The 21,541-nt window shown below is 40.7% G+C and overlaps 1 protein-coding gene across 1 annotated transcript; it reads right to left on the bottom strand.

Moving 5' to 3' along the window:
- Positions 1-884: 884 nt before the first annotated feature.
- LOC146383429 (uncharacterized) lies at positions 885-5,044 on the bottom strand. Its single transcript, XM_084934666.1, has 3 exons — positions 4,908-5,044; positions 2,430-2,866; positions 885-2,274 (listed from the first exon to the last, which is right to left on the bottom strand). Exons 2-3 carry the CDS (start codon positions 2,747-2,749, stop codon positions 1,803-1,805), a joined length of 792 nt encoding a protein of 263 aa, XP_084790792.1. The 5' UTR covers positions 2,750-2,866; positions 4,908-5,044; the 3' UTR covers positions 885-1,802.
- Between the last annotated feature and the right edge of the window lie 16,497 nt (positions 5,045-21,541).

Below are 21,541 nucleotides of genomic sequence, written 5' to 3'. Positions count from 1 at the left end.
TGCATCCAAGTCTGCTCGTGGGGTCACGGTGTCCATTCTAAAAGCCAGTTAATTCAATCTGTGCATGCGCTTCTGCAATGTCTCGTAAGTGGTTGTAAGCTGAGGAGGAAAGACATTTGTAACAATATACAGCAGAGGCAATTAAATAAAATGAGGAAATGTCAGGCAAGGATGAATATGAATGTGTTTGTTTTCTGGATGTGTTGAATATTAATCAAAGTTTTTCATTTTGAAATGTTGCATATCCACTTTAAGAATCCTTCAAACTTCAGAACTACTTCATGCAGCAGAAATTATACATGGTTGTACATATACATGACTTCTATCATTAGTTAAAGTTCCTGTTAAAATTTGATGATACATGCACTGTTTACTTGAATCCCCATTTTTCATGGAAGGATTCAGCAGTATTGGCCACTAAGAGATAACAGTCTCATTTTAGGAGACTAACAGCATCCAGGTGAGAGGGCTGGAAGGATGGCATTGACATTAATCCCATATTTCTAACTCAGGAGGCCATTAAACATCAGAATGTACAGGAGAATATGAGAAAATGAACCTACAGGTCTCTTGATTTATGATGGTAGTGAACATTTTCCTAAACACTGTCGTCGAGTTTTAAAGAAAACAAAATGATCATTTTGTAAGTTATGATGCTCATTAAGGAGCCACAGAAAGAGCCAGAAAGTAATAGTGAGTTAATCATTAGGTGATCACTAGATAGCTAAAGTGACTAGGGATCATGGTTATTTTTTTAATATTTAAAAATGTCGTTATTATTATTATTTTTTATATTACAATATTTTAAGACAAATAACGAGGTGTGTATTTTCTCAATCTGCACGATGAAGTATGTAATGCAGAATTTCTTATTCACACCTGAATGTGGTCACACAACGAAAACACAAAAATGTGTTACTAACTACCTGGTGATGGACTCGTTATACAGTGCTTAACAAACTTATGAGGACACCACAAAATGCAAGGGTTATGCCATATCTGCCCTAAATTAACAGCATAGGTCATTTATTTATTTATTTTTTATGTTTCTGTAATGGTTAATCCACCAGGATTGAAAGGTCTTTCATCAAACTATTTTAAACTCTAAAATACAATCATTATAATCCATTAATTTTCAAATTCTTAATTTTTTCTTTTCATGGGATCCCTGTCATGCTGAGAAATGAAGCTGTTGTCAATCAGATGCTTCCAAATGGTTCTGATTGGTGGATCTGGCTGTGCTTTTTTTGCATTCACATCAACTTTAACACGTTCCCTGACACCACTGATTGAAATGCAACCTTCTGCCATGTTTTACAGATGACTGTAGATGTTCACTGTTGTACCTCGCTCTTGAAATCCTCCACCAAAAAGTCAATGTATTCATAAGCCCTGTTTTACATACTGTTCATCTGCTATTGGTAGTTTTTTAGTCCTGCTTCTTGGACAAGTGGAGGGTTTCATCTGTCCTCCTGACGTCACAATCCAGTTAAAAAAAAAACATGGTTGTAATAGAGGTGTTTTTAATTAAATTGCAATTTTATTGGATCTACTTTTTTCTTTCTTTCTTTCTTTCTTTCTTTCTTTCTTTCTTTCTTTCTTTCTTTCTTTCTTTCTTTCTTTTGTCAATAAAGCCTTTCAGTGGCTGACAAAGTGCAAACTTCATGTTTTAAAGTTTTGAAATGTTAACTTCTTATATTTTGCTGTATATTACACACACAAACATAGAGTACAGGAAACATCTTGTAATCCCTGTCACAGTCACAGACTCCTTGAGGAGATCACACACATTCTGTGAGAGTTCAAACAGATGAGTGTTCAAACAGGATGACTGTCGACTGGTTGGAGAGGTTGGAAAGCCTGGATGGCCTGAAAGTCCCAATCCGAGAATAAACATCTGCATCTGAGCAGGCACCCCATGACAGGTGAGGGCTGGGCGGGGTGGTGTGGATGACAGGCACGGGAAGAGGGAGTGACAGGACAGGGGGTGTCGGAGGGAGAGAAACTGGAGGGTGAAGAGGTGGACGTGGTAGGACAGGAGGTGGGGGGAGTGGCAGTGGAGGGGGTGCCGGTGAGGGCAGCGATGGAGGTGGCACTGGGGTGATGACAGCAGGTGTCACTGAGGTTATGGTTTGGAGTGGTGCAGTGTCTTCAGGTACTGCCCTGTTCTTCTCTGGCAGCTCCTGACAAGGTGTGGGGTGTTTGAGTGTGTAGGTGCCACTGTGGTAGAAGCTGGTGTACTCCAAAGCATGCCTCGCTCTGGCCATCCTCAGCCTGAAGAAAACATAACACCAAGTAAATATAGTGGTAAAACTCGGATCCCATTTCTGAGGCCAAACTGAGTTGGGTCAAGACGCACACAGATGACTTACCAAACAAGCCTGACATCAATTTACCTTTTGGCTACATGTTATTACACATGTACACACCTGTGTCTTAGCTGTAACAGTCTGTACAGCAGCAGGAGGATTACTGCTCCTGCCAGAGTAAGCAGAAGAATAGCCACCCTCAGGTCTAAACTCCAGCAGGATTTCCCACCAGGTCCAGATGAGCTGCAGTTACTGGGGCTTTGTGGAGTCTGCGGCTGGAGAGGTTCCTCCATCCCCCGTTTTGGATTGATGATAGCCCTGACCAACACGGGCTGGATGGAGTCCAGCAGGAATGGGTGTCGGCTCCTGGATATCAGACTCTGAGGTTGGGGAGGGATTTGGAGAGAAGTGCTGATGGTGACTGGATGACCAAGCTGCATCGCTGCCAGTTTGATCCAGTGAGGAGGAGTAATGGAGTGCAGCTTGATGTAAATCAGTTCTCCATTTCTTTCTCGCAAGTGTGTCCGTGACTCCCCAGGAAGTGGTTTTTAGTCTCTCTGAAATATAAAATAAACTTTCTCTGTATGCCTGTTCTGTCTGATATGCTTTTGTTATCTTTTATGTAGTTCACTGTTATTCTAAGATGTTTTCACTCTAACTGCAGACAATGGCAGAATATTCCCTCTACAGTTTTTTTTTCCACATGTATAACACTGCCTTATCACTGGAAAGAATCCATTAGGTTTGTGAGAGGAAGATGTCTAAATAAGAGGATGGACAAAAGACATCCACTCACTTACTGTGAACCCACCAGACTATTACCACAGTAACCCAAACACAGACTTTATAGTGGTGGGTATCTAAACAACCAGTGGTTACCAGGCAGTTGCCAACATATCTCTGTGTTTGTCTTACTCATCCCATTTCTATTGATTCCTAAAGATTCAAGAGTTTAAAAAAACAGTCTAAAACTAACACAGACCATGTTTAATATAGTATATTTAATATGTTATATCGGAAACATTATGCCCATTGACCACTTTAATAGCACCGATCAGCCAATCACACAGCAGCAACCTAATACAGTTAGTCAAATACACATGGTTAAGATGATCGACTGAAGTTCAAACTGGGCATCAGAATGGGGAAGAAAGGTGATTTAAGTGACACTGAACATGGCATGGTTGTTGGTGCCAAACAGGCTGGGCTGAGTATTTCAGAAACTGCTGAGCTACTGGAATTTTCCCACACAATCATTTCTGGGCTTTACAGAGAGAAAATATCCAGTGAGCAGCATTTTCTCTGTGTGAAAATATCTTGTTGATGCTAGAAGAGGTCAGAGGAGAATAGCCAGACTGCTTGGAGCTGATACGATGACAACAGTAACTGAAATAACCACTCGTTACAACCAAGTGAGTGCTGTTTATACACAACAGCCTACCTGAGTATTGTTGCTGACCATGTCCACCCCTTTATGACCACAGTTCTGCCATTATAATACATCATGTCTCAAATAATCTTAACTCGTTTATTGAATGTGGTGTTACATCCCCCAGGTGGATGTCTCTTCTCCCTACTAACCCTTTGTTTTGTCCAGGCTCCACCTCCTCTGTCCTGATTGGATGCTGCGCAGAGTCCGGCTAATTGGTAATCAGCAGAGCACTATTTAAGGCCTGTGGAGCTGTGCTTCTGTGCCCTCTGGCCATTTTTTGGTTGCCATACCTGTGCAGGCTTGCATGCCTTTGTAACTTGTATGAGATGAGCATTGTTGTTTCATGTTCGGACTGCTTGTAGGGGAGAGCTCCCTTTTGTTTTGACACCCTGTTTTCTCCTGTTTATGTGTTGTTAGGTAGGTTATGGTTATAGGTTGTATATTTTGTTTCTTTGGAGTTAGGTAAGTTTCTTTTATTTCAACATCAGGGATGTTTTGTTTGTTATGTTGGCCTTGGCTCTCAAGCAATTCACTGTTACCTCCAAAGTCAACAGATCTGAATCTGGTGAGAGCACCTTTGGAATGTGGAAAAACAGGAAATTTGCATCATGGATGTGCAGCCGACAAATCCGCAGTAACTGTTTAATGCTATAATGTCAATATGGACAAAAATCTCTGAGGAATGTTTCCAGCATCTTGTTGAATCTATGTGAACTAATGTAGTAGTGAAGACCAAAGGGAGCCCAGCTAGAACTAGCAAGACGTAGCTAACAAAATAGCCAGAGAGTGTAGAAGAGACGAGACATGTCAATGAAGAATCCCGAATGCAGAATCACACAACAGCAAAGATGGTGCTTTAAGTATGACTTTTAAAACCTTACTTTAGGGCAAAGTTAGCAAACCTTTAAAAGATTTTTAAAGTCAGATCTGACAGCTGATTTTATACATGCAGCTCTCGTGTCCCACTGAGCAGTGATATGAAAATAAATTTAGATAAAAGCTTCAAAATCACATTATTAGAGAAATTAATTGATCTCACTGGTTTTGTTCACTCGAGTAATCACCTGAAAAGTATTGAAAACATAAGAAATAAAAATGAAATCTTGAAACTGCCACTGCCTAAACTCCTGTTTGGTCTAAATTTTTACAAGAAAGTTTAAACTTACGTCATTCAAATGTGACTGCGTTGAGGGCAAATTCATTAGAAAATGCAGAAAAGAGAAAAAAACTGCTCACAACAAGAGCTGTGGTTAAGAGCTGCGCAGCTTTCCAGGACCTAATGCGGAATCCTGAGTTCACACCAGTGGAGAGGAAGCCAGTGAAAACAGCAGGAAGCTGTTCACTTCCCTGACATACAGTACGAAAACGTGATTGGAGAGGACTTCCTATTACCATGGTTACAGGAAACTAGTCAAGGAAATGCTTTTTTCAAGGACCTGAGCTTAATTCTGATAGACAAAGCAGATGACAGACACTCTACTGTGTAGAAGCAATATTTAATTCTTACAATGCTATAAATACCACTCACATCATCCAACCATGTACGATAAAAAAGCAAGCCTCCTATTTTGCTGTACAGCCTCATATAACAAAGAAATGCTTTATAAAAAGGGTTTTTAAGGCTTCTTTGCTTTGATAAATAAGATAACAAAATGCCCAATAGAGTAGAAGAACCACATATATGCTTCCTGACCTCTAAATCTGAGGTTTATCTGGTAAGAAAGAACAAAATTAACAAAAGCTGTTTCAAAGGGAAAGTGCTGTTTCAGAGCCGCCAAAGCAGCCCAAATTATCCCGACTGTGCCGCGGTGGGTCAACAGATGCAGAGAGATGGAGGCCGCCATGAAAGGCTACCCGCTATCTGATGGAGCCTTTATTCGGGGGACGAATAAATGACACACAGGCACAGAAAGAGGCCCGCTCCGGCACAAGTCCAGCTCTCATTTATCTATCTAATAAGTTTTGATGCCGGGCCAAGCCGAAAGGGAGAAACTCTTAGCTTTCGCTCAATATCCCTGCCTGGCAACCTTGCAATCCTCTGATATTGAAGTCGGGAGTAATATTAAAAGATCTCTTATCAGAAGCCCAGTTGTAGTTCAGAGAGGAGGTGATCCGCCCAGGCAACCTGCCAGAAAAGGCTTCAGCAGCTGTCCTGTTTCTTAAAAACACTAAGACGATAACAGAAAAACGTGTCTTCATTCTGACGTCTACATTTAGTTTGGTTATTCTTAATGTCTCTTTAATGAAAGTAGCCTCTATTGTCAGGAATGCAAAATCCAAGGAAACACAAAGCTCAAAGAGTAAAACTAAACTAAGTATAAGGAAAAACTATTTGTCACGGCCAGGCGGATCAGCTGCACGCTGATCAGCACGCTCTGTTTCTCTGAAGTCATACAGTTACACTGCTAGTCTTAGGCTACCCCTGGCTACGTCAACATAACCCTATGATCGATTGGAGGAAAGAAAGTATTTCGGGGTGGGGGGGAAGAGTGTCACATGTCCTGTTTAAAAGCCGCCACCCCCGCCATGAACCCACCAATCAATTCAGCGATCTCCGAACCGTCAGATCTGTCCTCCGTGCCGTCTGTTTATCACGACCTGGCACTGGTGTTTTGTAAGGATAAGGCACGCTCCCTTCCCCCCCACTGGCCGTACAACTGTGGGATTGACCTCCTCCCAGGCGCACCACTCCCGACCAGTAGGTTGTAGAGCCTGTCCCAACCTGAGCGTGAGAGCATGGAGGGATACATCAACGAATCCCTTGCCGCGGGTCTCATTCGTCCCTCGTCCACATCTGTTGCAGCCGGTTTCTTTTTTGTCAGTAAGAAGGACAAGAGTTGCCCTGTATCAACTATCGTGGCCTCAACGCCATCACAGTTAAAAACAAGTATCCCCTCCCGCTGCTGAGTTCCGCGTTCGAGCTTCTCCAGGGGGCCACTATCTTCTCAAAGCTGGACCTGCGCAACGCCTACCATCTGGTGAGAATAAGGGAGGGGGATGAGTGGAAAACGGCTTTCAATACTCACCTGGGCCATTTCGAATATCTTGTAATGCCTTTTGGTCTCACCAATGCACCAGCTGTGTTTCAGGCTGAACGACGTTCTCCGGGATTTCATTGACCACTTCGTTTTCGTCTACTTGGATGACATCCTCACCTTCTCCCGCTCTGTCACAGAACACCAACGCCATGTCAGGCAAGTCCTTCAGCGTCTCCTTGAGAATCGTCTCTTTGTTAAAGGGGAGAAGTGTGAGTTTCATATCTCAACTGTTTCCTTCCTGGGCCACATCATCGACCAAGGTAACCTCAAAACTGATCCCGCGAAGGTTCAAGCCGTTGTTGACTGGCCGACCCCCTCTAACCATAAACAGCTTCAAAGCTTTCTGGGGTTCGCGAACTTCTATCGTTGCTTTATTCGCGACTACAGTAAACTTGCCCTGCCTCTGACCCGTCTTACTTCTCCCAAGGTTCCCTTCTGCTGGGATGAACCGTGCTCAACAAGAATTCGCTCATCTGAAGGACCTCTTTGCCTCGGTGCCCATTCTCATCCAACCCGACCTCAACCTGCAGTTCGTTGTAGAGGTGGACGCCTCGGACGCTGGAGTGGGGCCGGTGCTTTCCCAGCAGCAAGGTGATAAGCTTCACCCCTGTGCCTACTTTTCACGCTGTCTCACCTCTGCAGAGAGCAACTATGATGTGGGAGACCGAGAGCTACTAGCCATCAAGCTAGCTCTGGAGGAGTGGCGCCATTGGCTGGAGGGCGCTGCCCAGCCGTTTGTGGTCTGGACCGATCACAAGAACCTGGAGTACATTTGATCGGCAAAGCGCCTCAACGCCAGGCAAGCCAGGTGGGCCCTGTTTTTTACTAGTTTCCAGTTCACAATCACTTACAGACCCGGTTCCCGTAATGTCAAGCCAGACGCCCTCTCACGCCAATTCGCCACCTCTGAAGACGTACCTCGGGACTCTCCCATTCTACCGCCCACCTGTGTAATTGGGGCCCTGACCTGGGAGATCGAGTTGGCTATTAGAGAGGCTCAATGGACAGAAGCAGACCCCAGAACGGGACCTCCAGGGTTGCTCCATATTTGAACGCCATCTGGAGAGATGGCGGTCAAATTTAGAAGCAAGACGACAGCTACATGGCCTGTGTCTATTCTGGGACAGGATGTTGAAGTGGGGGTTAGTACAAGTACCTGGGTGTCCACTTTGACAGCAAGCTGAACTGGAAGTCAGTTTCAGAAGGGGCTGTCTAGGCTCTATTTCCTAAGAAAATAATTTTTTTCTCCTTAGGAAATAGCTACTTGTGCAGCAAAATGTGGGCGATTTGCCTTCAGACTGTAGTACTGAGCACTAATAAGTAGGCAGCTTTTATTACTTTTTCATGTAACAAAACTACTCTCTATTAAATGTGACTTCTGAGAATTTTTATGCTCTTTTTATCCAGTTAATACTGCTCTAAAACACAGCTCCCTCTTACCTTACTTTCAGTTTCTATTACTCCATCCTCACCATCTTTGTATCCGCTTGTTGTAATAATAATAATTGTTGTAATAATTCTATTTAATATTAAAAAAAACCAGCCATTGTCAGTCTCTCTGCCTTTTTCTTAGTTTTTTAAACCTTACAGTGTAACTACAGCCCTTGGGCTAACAGGTTTGACAGACACCAAATATTTGAACGTGTCAGAAAAGAATCATACATATGAATAGTTAAGTTTTCCATAGCAGGTGTTCCCCTGACTGAAGTGTGGTTTGTTTATAGCATCTTTTTCCTGCAAAGTGATTGCATTTGTCTCTGCCCATCTCACATTAACTTTTACTGAGGAGCTCATCCTCCTGTTTCACTATGCTAATGTTTTTATATTATTCTAACCATAACTGTGTAGCTACTCACCAAGTAACACATGGTTATATGCCAGGTAAACCAACTTCAGTAACTCTACAAACATTGCTTCTGTTTAGATTTCCTTCTTCATTTATGTCCAAAGTGACAGTAGAGCTTTGCCTTTAGCTTTTTTTTTTTCTTTTTAGAAATCCCTCAGTTAGAACACAGTGTATCATCTTTAAATGGAAACTAGTGAACTAGCTTCCTACTAACTTCTAACTCCATTAAACTTTGTGAATCCCGTATTTCATGGATGCCTGGATGTTAAATTTTGCTGTAACACCTGGGGGAGCAGTCACACTGAAGATTTTATTGAAGAAGAAAGAATCTGACCGTTTTAAACTCTCAGTGTGTTAGGGTTTCTGGTGTTTTGGATTATGGTTTTTTGGATTTTGTTTATTGTTTTAATGATCTGTTTCTTTGTCTTTGTTTGGTATAGTTTAATGCTCTCAAGCCTCTTTCTTTGTTTGTATTTCTAGTTCTTAGGTTCCTGGTTATTTAGTTTGTTCCCTTTCGTGTCCTGTTTGTCTTAGTCTTGCGTGTGTTCGGTGTCTTCCCCCTACTTCCTGCTTTACTTTGATAGTCTCCTGTCCGGTGTGTGTTGTGCTCAGTCCCCCTGTCTTTTCTGCTAGATTCTTGCCAGCCGTGTTCCCCAGGTGTTTCCTCTTTGTCCTGATTCCCTCTTGTATTTAGTGTCTGTCTCCCTCTGTCCAGCATCACAATCTCCCTCATTATCCGACTGTGTGTTCTGTCTGTTAGTTTAGTTTCTATATTTATACATCCAGCAATAAAACTGTCTTTTGAGTTAAGTTCTGCCTATAAGTCTGCATTTTGGGTCCTCCATTCCTGCCCACTTCACATAGTACATGACACATCGATGCACAGTGTTTGCTTGAGTCTGGGAACAGAAGAAGAGTTTGGACCCAGAAATGGCTAATAACATCAGACTTAGTGGCAGTTTATACAAAAGAGGGATGTAGCCACTGTGACATCAGACGCTGGTTAGTGATCTGTGAGCTCAGCATTTTGTCCGTCATCATTTTGGTGGAAAGAGCGGTGGACTATTAGAAACCGAGGGAAACTGCACACTCACACAAGTTAGGCCCACCTTGACAAAAAACATGGTTTACTGCCCATCCAGCCCCTTCCAAACCCACCTGTCGCAGGGCAAGAGGACAGGTTGTCAATCTGCCACGCAATTGGGACCATAAATTCATCAGAAAAGTGGTTAATGAGATCATAAATCAAGGATACGAGTCACCTCCTGTTGGCCATTAGAAAGAATACAGTTTTTATTCAGCTTCATTTTTCAGTTTCCACACTCTACCCACAGAAAAGCTGCTAATAGTTCCCAGTAAAACAAAATATCCGCTTCCTTGTTTGGGACCAGATTTAGTTTCCTTGGGTAATTTGACACAATTGCAAAGTGAAATTTAAGCTTATATGGGACCAGTCAGAAAGTTAATGGTGCTAAGGTTATATAGCACCATTAACTATAGTCAGCACTCACTTTGCAGCCAACACCTATTTGAACTGAGCTTTACTTTATTCGTCAATTTCTTTTTATGCATAAAAATAAAATAACATTTCTGCTTGCTCTAGGCAAATAAGCATTTAATGTAACATATAAGTGCCATATGAACATTAATAACTACAATAACTGTGTCTAATTAAAGACAGTGTAGAATAAAATGCAGAAAAAATCTTCTGCATAATAGAAAGTTTATGTCCAGAAATCAGAGTCACATGTTTTAGTTTAGTAGTCTGATTATGGTGGGGAAGATGTTATTTGCCACTCTTGTGGTCCTGATGCAAATGCTTACCTTATCCCTGACTGCAGGAGTGAGAACAGGCTGTGAGAATGATGGGAGGCATCATTTATGATGATGCAACCTCTGATAATGCAGCACTGGTTGTAGACATCAGACAGGGATGGAAGCAAGGCTTTTTCACAATCCTGTTCAGTTTGTCTCTTTCCTGCTGTTTTCAAGCCATGAAGTGATGCTGTATGTAAATATGCTTTCAATGGCTCCTCTCTAAAACACTGTTAGTGCTCGAGTGGGTCAATTTATGAAGAAGGTGGAGAGAATTTTGCCTTCTACACAATGGCCAAGCCATCATTCGGATGCATTCCCCAAAACTTAGTGTACTTTACCCTCCCTACCACTAAAGGTCAGCTGTGGAAGAACTCCATGATAATCTCATTAGTTTTGTCTCTGTTCACAGTGAGGTTGTTCGTTGTCCACCAGGCTGTCAGCTGCTCCACCTTATTTATGTATGCTCTCTAATCCTCAGTGCTGATCAGGCCAATGACTGTGGCATCATCAGCAAAGGTCAGTATATGGTAGGTGTTAGAAGAGTCATGCATCAGTAATGTGAACAATAATGAGCTAAAGTTTATTTGATGTTGTTTAAGGCAGAGTCGTCATAAACAATGAAGCCAGTTGAAAATAAAAGTAAACAGAAGACGTACACACAAAAAATAAAAAATAGTACTAAAATGATGATGATAGTGGTTATGATGACTATGCCGATATCAAGAGTGATGCTGGACATACTGATGAAAATAAAAAAGAGGTGATGTGAATGCAGTGGAGCGAATCCTTTGGTTAATGATCCCAGAGATGTAAATGCATTCATGAGCTCTTAATGTGAAGGGCTAATGTGGCCGAGTGTGGAGCTGCTGTTCTGACACGCTGACGAGCCGACAGAAGTAGGATCTCTGTGATTGGACTTTTGTTTTTTTCTGTGTGCATGACTAAAGACTCCCAGGGAGCTCTTAAGTGCTCTTTGACTGGCCACTGTTAACCCGCAGTGTTAAACACAAGCATGTTCGTCACATCCTCATCTTTGTAGCAGCCTTCATGAGTATGACAGTGTGTGGGGGAGTTTGTCTTCATAAAGAAACTCATACTGAACTGTATACAGAGATGCATTATGAAACATGAGTCATCTCAGTTAGTGTTAGTTTTTGCAGACAATGTAGTACTTCTCTAATAATTCTGCTCTTTCAGAAAGTAGATACTGAAACCTGTAAAATATATTCACTTTTTAACATATAGTTCATTTTAAATAGGGATCCTTGGTATCAAGGCACTTTATTTCATAAGGTAAAGACCCTACAGTAATATGCACATTGCTCAACTTAAAAAGATTAAAAGCCATATTTAGAGTGTGTGCATAGTTGGTCAAAAACACTCACACTACTCTAAACATAATATCTGCAACTCTGATTTGGGACATCAACTATTACAGCGTTGTAGCCCTTGAATTAAATACTTAAACTGATTTGTTGATAGAAATTGGGTTTCTTTTATAAAAACAGAGTCAGTGTAGTGTGTAATGCAATCTAAATGAAGTGATAAGTGCACTGGTCCAGTCAACCATCAGAGGCTAGAGGTCCCCGCAGTCAATGACCAGAATTTATGTAATGTCCACAAAACCTTAAAATAGCAGTCACCTCTAGAAACAGAGTTGTACTTCTCTCAGTATTGAGAGCAGTCTATAGTAGCAGAACATGTTCATAAAAAGAAGCTTTTTAAAAAAAAGTTGCAACATTTGAATCCGGTAAGTGAAGCAACTGATAAAGCTCAGAGGGCGCAGAAACCAAATTAATAATTTCATCACAACACTGAGCTGTTTTTTTTTTTTTCAATTTTACCTGAGCGACTCAACAGCAGGACACAACTGAATGACTTAGCAGGTTTTGATGAACAGTTTCAGGAATGTGCAGCAAAAGACAGCACTGAAAAGCACTTCTCCAAAGACCAGAACATCACTCGGGAACGTTTTCTCAAAACAAAGTTTCAAATAAGTATTTTTACTTCTTTTTCACAGGGTTATCCGTCTGGTTTCCTCGAGTTCCAGAACAGGTAAGTCTAACTCAGTGGGTCAAACAAGTGTCCAGGTGAGAACAGACAAACTCACAGGGGTTTTACATTAGGGGTCGTTTAAAAAATCGATTTCCTGATTCAAAATGATATTAGTTTGAATAAAGCAATATCGATTCATTAAATCCTAAATTGATTTTTAAATATAAATGTATTTTGCCAGAAATGCCAGAATCTCAGGTTAAAGCTCACAAAACTATTTCAACAACCACCAGAGAGTTAAAACACCAAATTAAAAAGCATGTAAGCAGATTCCACAGAAAGATGTAAACACAGAGCGTGGATCGTTCACCCGAGGGCACATACATGGACACGCCGTCGGGTAATGAAAACCAACATCTCACATATTCTGAACCTTTAGGTTTTGTCACTCTCTGGCCAAAAATCATTAAACCAGCAGCAAAAGAAGATCAAAGCTGCGCTTGACGTTGGAAAAACACAATTATTAATTCCCTCTGACTTTTGCTGTTTTGCTTCCACCATGATAAAATCACACTTCCTGCACAGCTCTTTCTCTCTCAGTGTAATTCAAAAAGTTCCCGATCTCAAATCTCTGTTTTCTGCATTATTTGCTTGCTTTTTATGCACCAGTCTACCATTGTGTACACCGCTGTCGGCTGCTGTTTTATCTATTTTTTTTTTTCTAAAATGACCTCCTAGAAGAAAGCCTAACTTCTGCTGTCTGTGAAAGTTCTTAGTCATCCAAGCCTTTGTAGTCTAAGGAGCTTGGAAAGAAAAGCGTCTGGACGTTTTAAAAAAAGTTTCCTTGAAGACGTTTCACCTCTCGTCCGAGAAGTTTCTTCATTCCAAGAGCAACTGATGGAGAGTCCCAGATTTTAAGCCCTATGGTAGTGTCCCCCAAAAGGGTCATGGACCCCCTGTTGATCCTTTACCTAATCACACGAGCCAAGGTGTGAAAACTGGTGTGGGTCAAAAGAGTGACTTTTGTCCTGTAGACCAAGGACAATTTCTGCTGTTCAATACCAAAGAAATTTAAACTTTTTAAAATTATTCCAAATTGCAAAAGGCTTAGCTGTGTCCCTTATAAACCTCTGTGCCTTTGCTCTGTTTCACTTCAGCAGCATCAGGTAATGTTCATATGTTGATTCATGGTTTTCTTCTGTTTTTGAGCTACTGCAGAGTATTTTTAAGTGGGTTATCTGCTATAAAAAGCCAGGCCAGGAAAATCTCCTTCATGTTTTTCTGTGCTTTATCCTCAGTTACTTTGACACCAAGGCATCTGCTGTGATGCTTACACCTCTGATGAAGTCTCACAAGTGTCAGCTTTGTTTTTGTACACAGACATAAAAATATAGATACGTACTGATAAATGAATCGGAATCGAATCAATTATAGAAATCGATACCCAGCACTATTTTACATGGAGTAGAAATACAGGCAATAAACAGAAAGTGGAGATAGAAACAGCTGAGCATGCTTGAGTTCAAGCCCACTCCTGGAAAATGGTCAGCATGTGATACATAGTCATGACTTGATCTGGAACAGGATGAGGCAACAGTCAGTGCCAGTCCCACCGTGCTGCCCCTTATGTAGCCACAGTGTAGGAATTTTTATCAGGTAGGGGTCAAGTTGCTGAAATTAACTGTTTTAGTTATTTGGACATAACATTTTTTGACTTTTAATTTTAATGAGTGCACTGCTGAGAGTTTGCCCAACTCATTAAATTCAGTTTTTAAAGAAAATAAAACGACACATCAGGAACTTAATATGTTGCTTTTGGATATCACAGCACTGAGTACAGGGACTGAACTCTTGACCTGTCTAATATGTTGCAGTCTGATCTACTCATCAGGCTAACTCTAAACGTGCCAATTCAAAGGAGAGTAGCAATTGTTTAATTGATGAGCAAAGTGTTGTTGTTAATGGCTCAACACCTCCCAGCCCTCACTCTCCTCCTGCCTCCACATCTGACAGTTAGTCAGTCTGTGTCCTGGTGGCTATCTGCTCTTCCACATGTGTGTCTGCGGCCTTGGGCCTCGTGCTGTCAGATCAGCTTTCCACGGCAGACAGCACAAGGTCATCAGACGACGACCCTCGGCCGGGGCTGCCCCGCGGTCACTCAGCTGTCCAAATTCATTTTCAGCCATCCATTGTCCTGCGCTCACCAGCCATCAGGGTGGCACCACTGTCAGGAGAGACCCTCATCTGTGCACACAAACACATACGAACACGCTCATAGCAAGCATGTCCATCTTAAAGTATGACGCCTGACATCAGTTTAATCTTTAAGCACTTGGTGCTGAGGCAGTTCAGACTTTTTATTACATTAAAAAAATTCTGAAGTGATGTCAGATATTTAGTTTGCTAGTAAATAACAAAGAGAGAAACTGAGAAATCTTCAGAAATGCTACAGCCCACTCATTTTTGGAATTTTGCTCTAAAAAGGAAACTATTTTTTTGTTTTAAAAACCCAATTCCAAAAAACATTGGGACGCTGTATGAAGTGCAAATAAAACCAGAATGGAATGATTTTAAATCTCATAAATCTGTATTTTATTCACAATGCAATATAAAAAGTGGATCTTAAAGAGGCAGACTTTCTCAGAAGTAAAGAAGGGCAGTGGTTCACCAATTTTCAAATAACTATCTACAAATTGCTGAAGAACTTTAGAGTAATGTTCATCTACAGTACATACTATCAAGAGATTCTGAGAATCTAGAGAAATCATGTTTAAAGGACAAGGCTGAAAATCAATATTGGATGCCTGTGATCTTTGGGCTCTCTGGCAACACTGCATTAAAAGCAGGCACAAGTCTATCGTGGAAATCCCTGAATGTGCTCAGAAATCATTGACTGTGAGCAGAATTTCCTGTCTCATCCACAAATGCAATAAAATATGAGTCTACGCAGAATGCAAATCATTGTATTCTGTTTTTATTTACATTTCACACAGTGTCCAAAGAGTAGTATTCATCTAATAGGAAATAATTGATAACCTCACTCACAACAATCAAAGCTATTATTATAATACACCTTTAACGCTTATGTCCAGCTCTCTCTCTCTATTTCTCATTTTTATGCATTTTCTATGCTTTTTTCATAAGGAGTTCAAAATAAACATTTAACATTTATGTCAAGCTGGGCCTTGGTGCAGCTCCTCACTTCATCCTCTGTCTGAAATGAGCTGCAGTATTCTCTCTTCACAGTCTCTGGCTGCCTCTCACAACTTAAATGGCAAATTGACCAGTACTTATATATTACATAAAACAGCCTCATTTTTACTTCAAGGCTCATGCGCCCAGTCACACACACATTCATACAAGTGCTTTTTCTGTACCCAAGCCCACTGCCTAACATTCGCACAGACATTCACACTGGGGCAACTTGGAGTTCACTATCTTACACACAGATCCTTTGACATGCAGACAAAGTAGCTGGGAGTAGACCTGATTGATAAATGACCCGCTAGTCTTTTCAGCCATAATTTATAACTTGAGCATCAGTTAAATGGGGCTTGAGATAGCTATGCTGTGACATCATAAAAAGTAAAGAGAAGGAAAAAAAGGGTGAATTTGAGCTTTTAGATCAATTTGAAGCAGCGTTTGTGATATTACAAGTTTAAAAAAGTTCAAGCTTAGAAAGAGGAAACAGAAAATGAATCACATGGTTGGGAGGATCCTAGTTGGTGCAGCCTCTGTAAGAGTCATCCAGTATCCTCTTGATCTGTGTGTTGTAATGCAGGCCTAAGGCCTGATGAGTACCAGGACCTCCAGCGGAGTCAGGCCAAACTGCTGTTGTGCAGCTTGTTTTTTCCACTCTTGAGCTTTCTGTTGCTCTACATGGGCCTGGAGAATATTTACAAGATGCTCCCTGTCCTTTCCCCCCAGTGCCAAATGTAGCTCCACAATACTTACCCACATTGTCTGCTTGGCAGTTCATATTTGAATAGGTTGGACTTGACCTCTTCTTCCTCCCCACATGCCTCATTCAAAGAGAAGGGAGAAAAGAAAAATGGGAATTATACAACCCTCCCTCAAAAACACAAAACCTTCTCTATTAGATTTAGATCTGGACTTTGACTAGTCCAGCCCAAATTTATTTGAGCTGCTCTTGTGTTTCGGATCTTTGTCCTGCTGAACATTCTCCTTCAGGATTTTCTGGTAGAGAGCAGAATGAATGGTTCAGTTGCAGCAAGTTGTCCAGGTCCTGAAGCAGCAGAGCAGCCTCAGATCATCACACTACCACCACCATGTTTGATATTGGTATGAGTTTAGTTTTTATTTTTTTGTTTTATGCCAGATGTAACGGGACTCAACTTTTGTTTCGTCAGTCCACAGTATATTTTCTCAAATGTCTTCGGGATCATAGAGACGTTTTTTGGCAAATGTGAGATGAGACTTTGCGTCAGGCCTGCAGTTCTTCAGTGTTGTTCTGGGTGGATGCTGCATGTCTCCTGGATGTGTCACTGATGGCTGGAGAAATTTGGTTGGTCGGGCACTCCTGGACTCCCAAAGCTTTAAAAATAGCTTCGTAACCTTCTCCAGACTGATAGGAATCAGTCAGTGAATTTGTTTCTCATTACTGCAATTACTTTTTCACATAGGTCCAGGCAGGCGTGGATATTTTTTCCCTTAATAAATGAAATAATCATTTAAAAACTGTATTTCATATTTTCTCAGGTTATCTTTGTCTGATATTAGAATGTGATTTGTAACAAATATTTAAAAAACAAACTAAGAAATCAGGAAGATGTTTTAAGCACTCTAGGTGCAACAACAAAGAGGTAAAATGTTTGATTTTAATAAAACAGAAATAATTAAACACATAAAAAAATAAAGTTCTTACAAAAGATTTTTAAAAAGTCAAAATGAGTGAGATTTATATAGACGTATAAGCCGGCCTAAATTATTCGACACAAATGGGGACAACTCCTCATCAAATAACAGCAAAAACAAGCACATGGACAAAGAAATATATCAAAACAAAACCATCCTTATAAAAAAAATTATCATATTTCTATCATATTTTTAAGTTTTTGCAAATATAAGAATTACTTGAATACCACTGTTTATCAGTGAAATGTCCAATTACTTCTCAGCATGTGAAAATGTAATTGCCATATGAAAATTAATACATTATTTTTGTTTTAAGCTGAAGGTCCACTCTCAAATCAATCGTGATGGTGTACTGAAGCCACAGTATAAAGCCTCATGCTTCAGTCAGCAGACATCAGCACAGTGAAGAGGAAATGTGTGATTAGTGAGCCCTGACCCTGTCCCCCCCCTCAGTATGTGAGAAATGCTACACAGTGCAAGAATAAATAAAATACACAAAAAGAAAAATGTGGAATGCAAAATAAAGTGAGAAGTATTTACAGAAATGCCTTTCTATTCTAAAGTGATATAGTACAAATGTTTCTATATCCACAAAACACAAATAAAAACAAGATGTGATTAAATAAAAGCATAATTGTGGTTTCTGTCTTAGATTCATGGTCTTACTTAAAACCTCCTCCAACTTCACTGCCTTGGACTGCAATTACTGACTGTAGCCTTTGCTCTGCACTGCTGATAGTGAGTTCGGTGTAGGGGTACCTGAACCCTGTGCTGCTTAAAGCGGCCACATAGCTTGCAGTGAACATCCAGAGCAGAGCAGAGCAGAGCTGCTGTCCAGAAAAGTGGAGTTGGAGTCCATCAGACTACAGCTTTGACTCTGGAGAGCAGCTGATATCATGGATCATAACAGCGACCAGGTCAGGAGGAAACACGTGAAAACTAAATGATGGGAGCTTTGTTTGCAGACCATATACATGAGGCTCTGAATTGTTGCTGATAAAACCATCAAATGATCTTTTAAGAGACATGTGACTATTTTAAAATATCGATGCATTTATTTTGAAATGGCATTTTATAAAAAGAAGAGGTGAACATAAATGACATCATAAAGAGATCTTTCATTAAATGCTAAAGAGAGAGAGAGAACGTAGCAAAGGCTTCGCTTAAAAACCTTTTTTTCAGACTCCCCTAAATAGTGAGACCTCATGAACTATAGGCTTCATCCCCAGTTTGTTTGTTTTTGTTAGTTTACACAAATACAGTGTAAACAATGTCTGAATTTACAAAGACCCTTTTGGTGCAGAAAATGTGCATTACTCACCTCTATACGGCCAGAAGTCCCTGGAGTGGGAGCTCATCAAAAACCAAAAAGTAGGTGTACCTGAAATGTGTTCATCATGTCCTGTACTGGTACTCATTTTATTTTGATGGCTTTTAATCGCCTTTAAGAAGCATTTTCACAGGACTTTTTCTTTTTTTTTTTTTTAAATCCAAGAACTTCTTAGGCACTCCAAACTTTGCATGGCTGAATGTGTATTTTAGGATCTGCTTTCACGCCTCGTAATTCAAAGTGGACATTAGTGTCAGTATTGTTTGTCTTGAATGTGAAGATGAGGTGTGGGTTAAATGGCTTTTATTAGTCTCCAACCAAACGCTTGACAAAAGCTTCACGCTTATCAAGCGATGGCTCATTGGACTGAATAATTTCCAGGCTTATTTGCATATTCATGTTGGTGACAGAGGTCAGAGTTTGAATTACTGTCAAGGTGCCTTACAACAAGTTTTATGGTGAGGACTGTCTGATTCAGTATTTCTTTCTGTGGACAGTCAAAGTTAATTTGTGACCTTGGAAAACAGCGAAAAGGCAAAACAAAAGCAACTGAGCAACAATCAGACTCAAAGTTACTTTGAATTCCTTTTTGTATGACTCACATATGAGCTTATTCCACAGCTTTATAATCTGGATCACATGGGCTCAAGAGGTTAAGCATACACAAGTGGGACACTTAAAGTTTTCAGAAAAATTCAGTGTTGTGACAAACTCCGTTCACTGAGTGAGACAATGTAATACAAGTAAAAACAACAACTAGAGTTCTGAATATAAAGTACGACCAGCAGATTTCCCCAGTTGCCTGTAGTTTGTTGCCTGAACCCCATAAGCATGCTCTGCCCATCCTTTGCCCATCCATCCATCCATCCATCCATCCATATGCTCTTAGTGCACTGTGTGGGGGCAGGTATGCCTCTGTATATTCCAGTACACATTTATACCAACTGTAGGGACTCTATTGCAGTTGAAATTATACATTTTGCAATAGAAAAAAAAACACTTCTAAGAAGTTTCTGCTGTATAGCTCTATCACGTTGAGGTGGAGTGCCTACCTACCTTCGATCACCTCAGGAAACACAATTAATTATGTTCTTATTCCCAGCCAGACGGCTCCATCTTTCTGATTTATCTGAAATGCTCTGAATAAGTTGTCACTCAGCCCTCTGACTCATGACTTTCACAAAGCAGCAGGTACAGATTCCCGATGGTTATGCCGGCTGTTAAGTACCCTTTTAGTCAGACAGGTGACCGAGCAACTGCCAAGAAAAAACGATTTTGCTCATTGTTTTTTAAATACATCTTTACATCTTAAAATTTATGAAAGAAATACCATGCTTGAAAAAAAAAAAATAGTATACAGTTTTTGTATTCAATATATCATATACTAGCCCTGCGTTTCACAAACCATACAAACTCTTTAAAAACTTTAAGACATAAAAGACAAACAGTTTCTTTTCTGATATGTCAATCAAAAAATGTCTGAATTACTTTGGTAGGCTGGAAAACCACGAAGAAGACTGAAATGTACACAGTCTAGGAGAGAGATCTGAGCTTTTATCAGCCACAGAACAGTTATTTTAAGTGATGACAGAGCAGCATTGTTTCTAATGCCTTTGATTAGGCCCTTATCTTTTTCATATACCGAGAATAGACATGAGTCCCCCTCCCCAAAAAATATTGAATGACCATTGTAGGCATTTACAGCTTTTTGTTAGCACTATCTCCGCATAGTACAACACCAGCCAGTTTAACCAACTGCTTGACTCAATAAAAGAAGAGCGCTTGTTTATTTTCTAATGCTGCTGTTTATTTTCTGGATAACAACAGAATATGCACCAGACAGACAGATTGGCTCATTACAGAAGGCCCAAACACTCCAGACTGAGATTTGTGCTTCAGTTTTAGTGACTGACAGTATTTTATTAGGCTGTTGCTTAGCACTGATTAGTGGGTATTTGTCTCTTTCTCTGTCATAACTAACCAAATGCTTGGACTCAAAGGAGCTGAACCCAGAGACAGACTGCAGTTTAAAAAGGCTTCATTGCAGGAATTACTAGGAAAGAACTTGGAGTTGTTACAGGTAATTGTGCAGGTAAGTGTCTCTTTTACAGGAGCGAGGCAGAGAGGAAACAAGAGGTAGTTTCGGCCCGAAGTGATTGCTTCAGAATTGATTTTGATAACGAGTGAATTTTGGTTAGAGTTCTCACTTGGATATTTCTTTGTTTGTGTGGAGGAGAGGTTAAGAATGGGCTGGGGAAGCAGAGAAGGACAGCAGTGGAGAAGTGTGCAGGAAGGTGAGTTAACATTTACATATTTTATAGGGCTTTGGAGCGTGATGCCACGAGAGGGGGGGTGGCCAGGATTTTTGGTTGAGGCGCCATCTTCCTGAGCCAAACAAAGCTCAAGCGAAAGCACACACATCAGCCATGGTTCGTATTTGCTGTGTGGTCGGCTGTAATGTTTGATCGCACGACCGGCAAGGAAATAAGCTTGAGAATGGTATATCTTTTTATTCTTTCCCAACCTGGAAGTAACATGAGGGAGCTTGTATAGCGGACCTTACCAAAAGAAGGCGTCTAGCCTGGATAGCCGCCGTGAGACGAGCTGATATCCAGTTCTCTTCCATCTCCAAATATCTGTTGGTGTGCCCCAGACATTTTCATTCCGGTAAGTTCAATATATGTTCATATCACTCTTTATAGCTTAATAATTTTATTGTTGATGCGCTCGGAGGTTATAGAAATTGCGAACAAACATCGTATTGAGTGACTTTGCAGACATACGTGCTATGTAGAGATTCGCTAATTCTTTCGCACAACTGTAGGGAAGCTTGCCTATGAAATGGATCAAACAAATCCAGACTGGGTACCAACGCTACACATGGGGCACTCCGAAATC

The sequence above is a fragment of the Perissodus microlepis genome, chromosome 7, assembly GCF_051167445.1.
Source record: "Perissodus microlepis isolate ML-2025 ecotype Zambia chromosome 7, ASM5116744v1, whole genome shotgun sequence".
Lineage (NCBI taxonomy): Eukaryota > Metazoa > Chordata > Actinopteri > Cichliformes > Cichlidae > Perissodus > Perissodus microlepis.
Note: the sequence above shows the minus strand (reverse complement) of the source record. Positions and strands in the feature narration are given on the sequence as shown.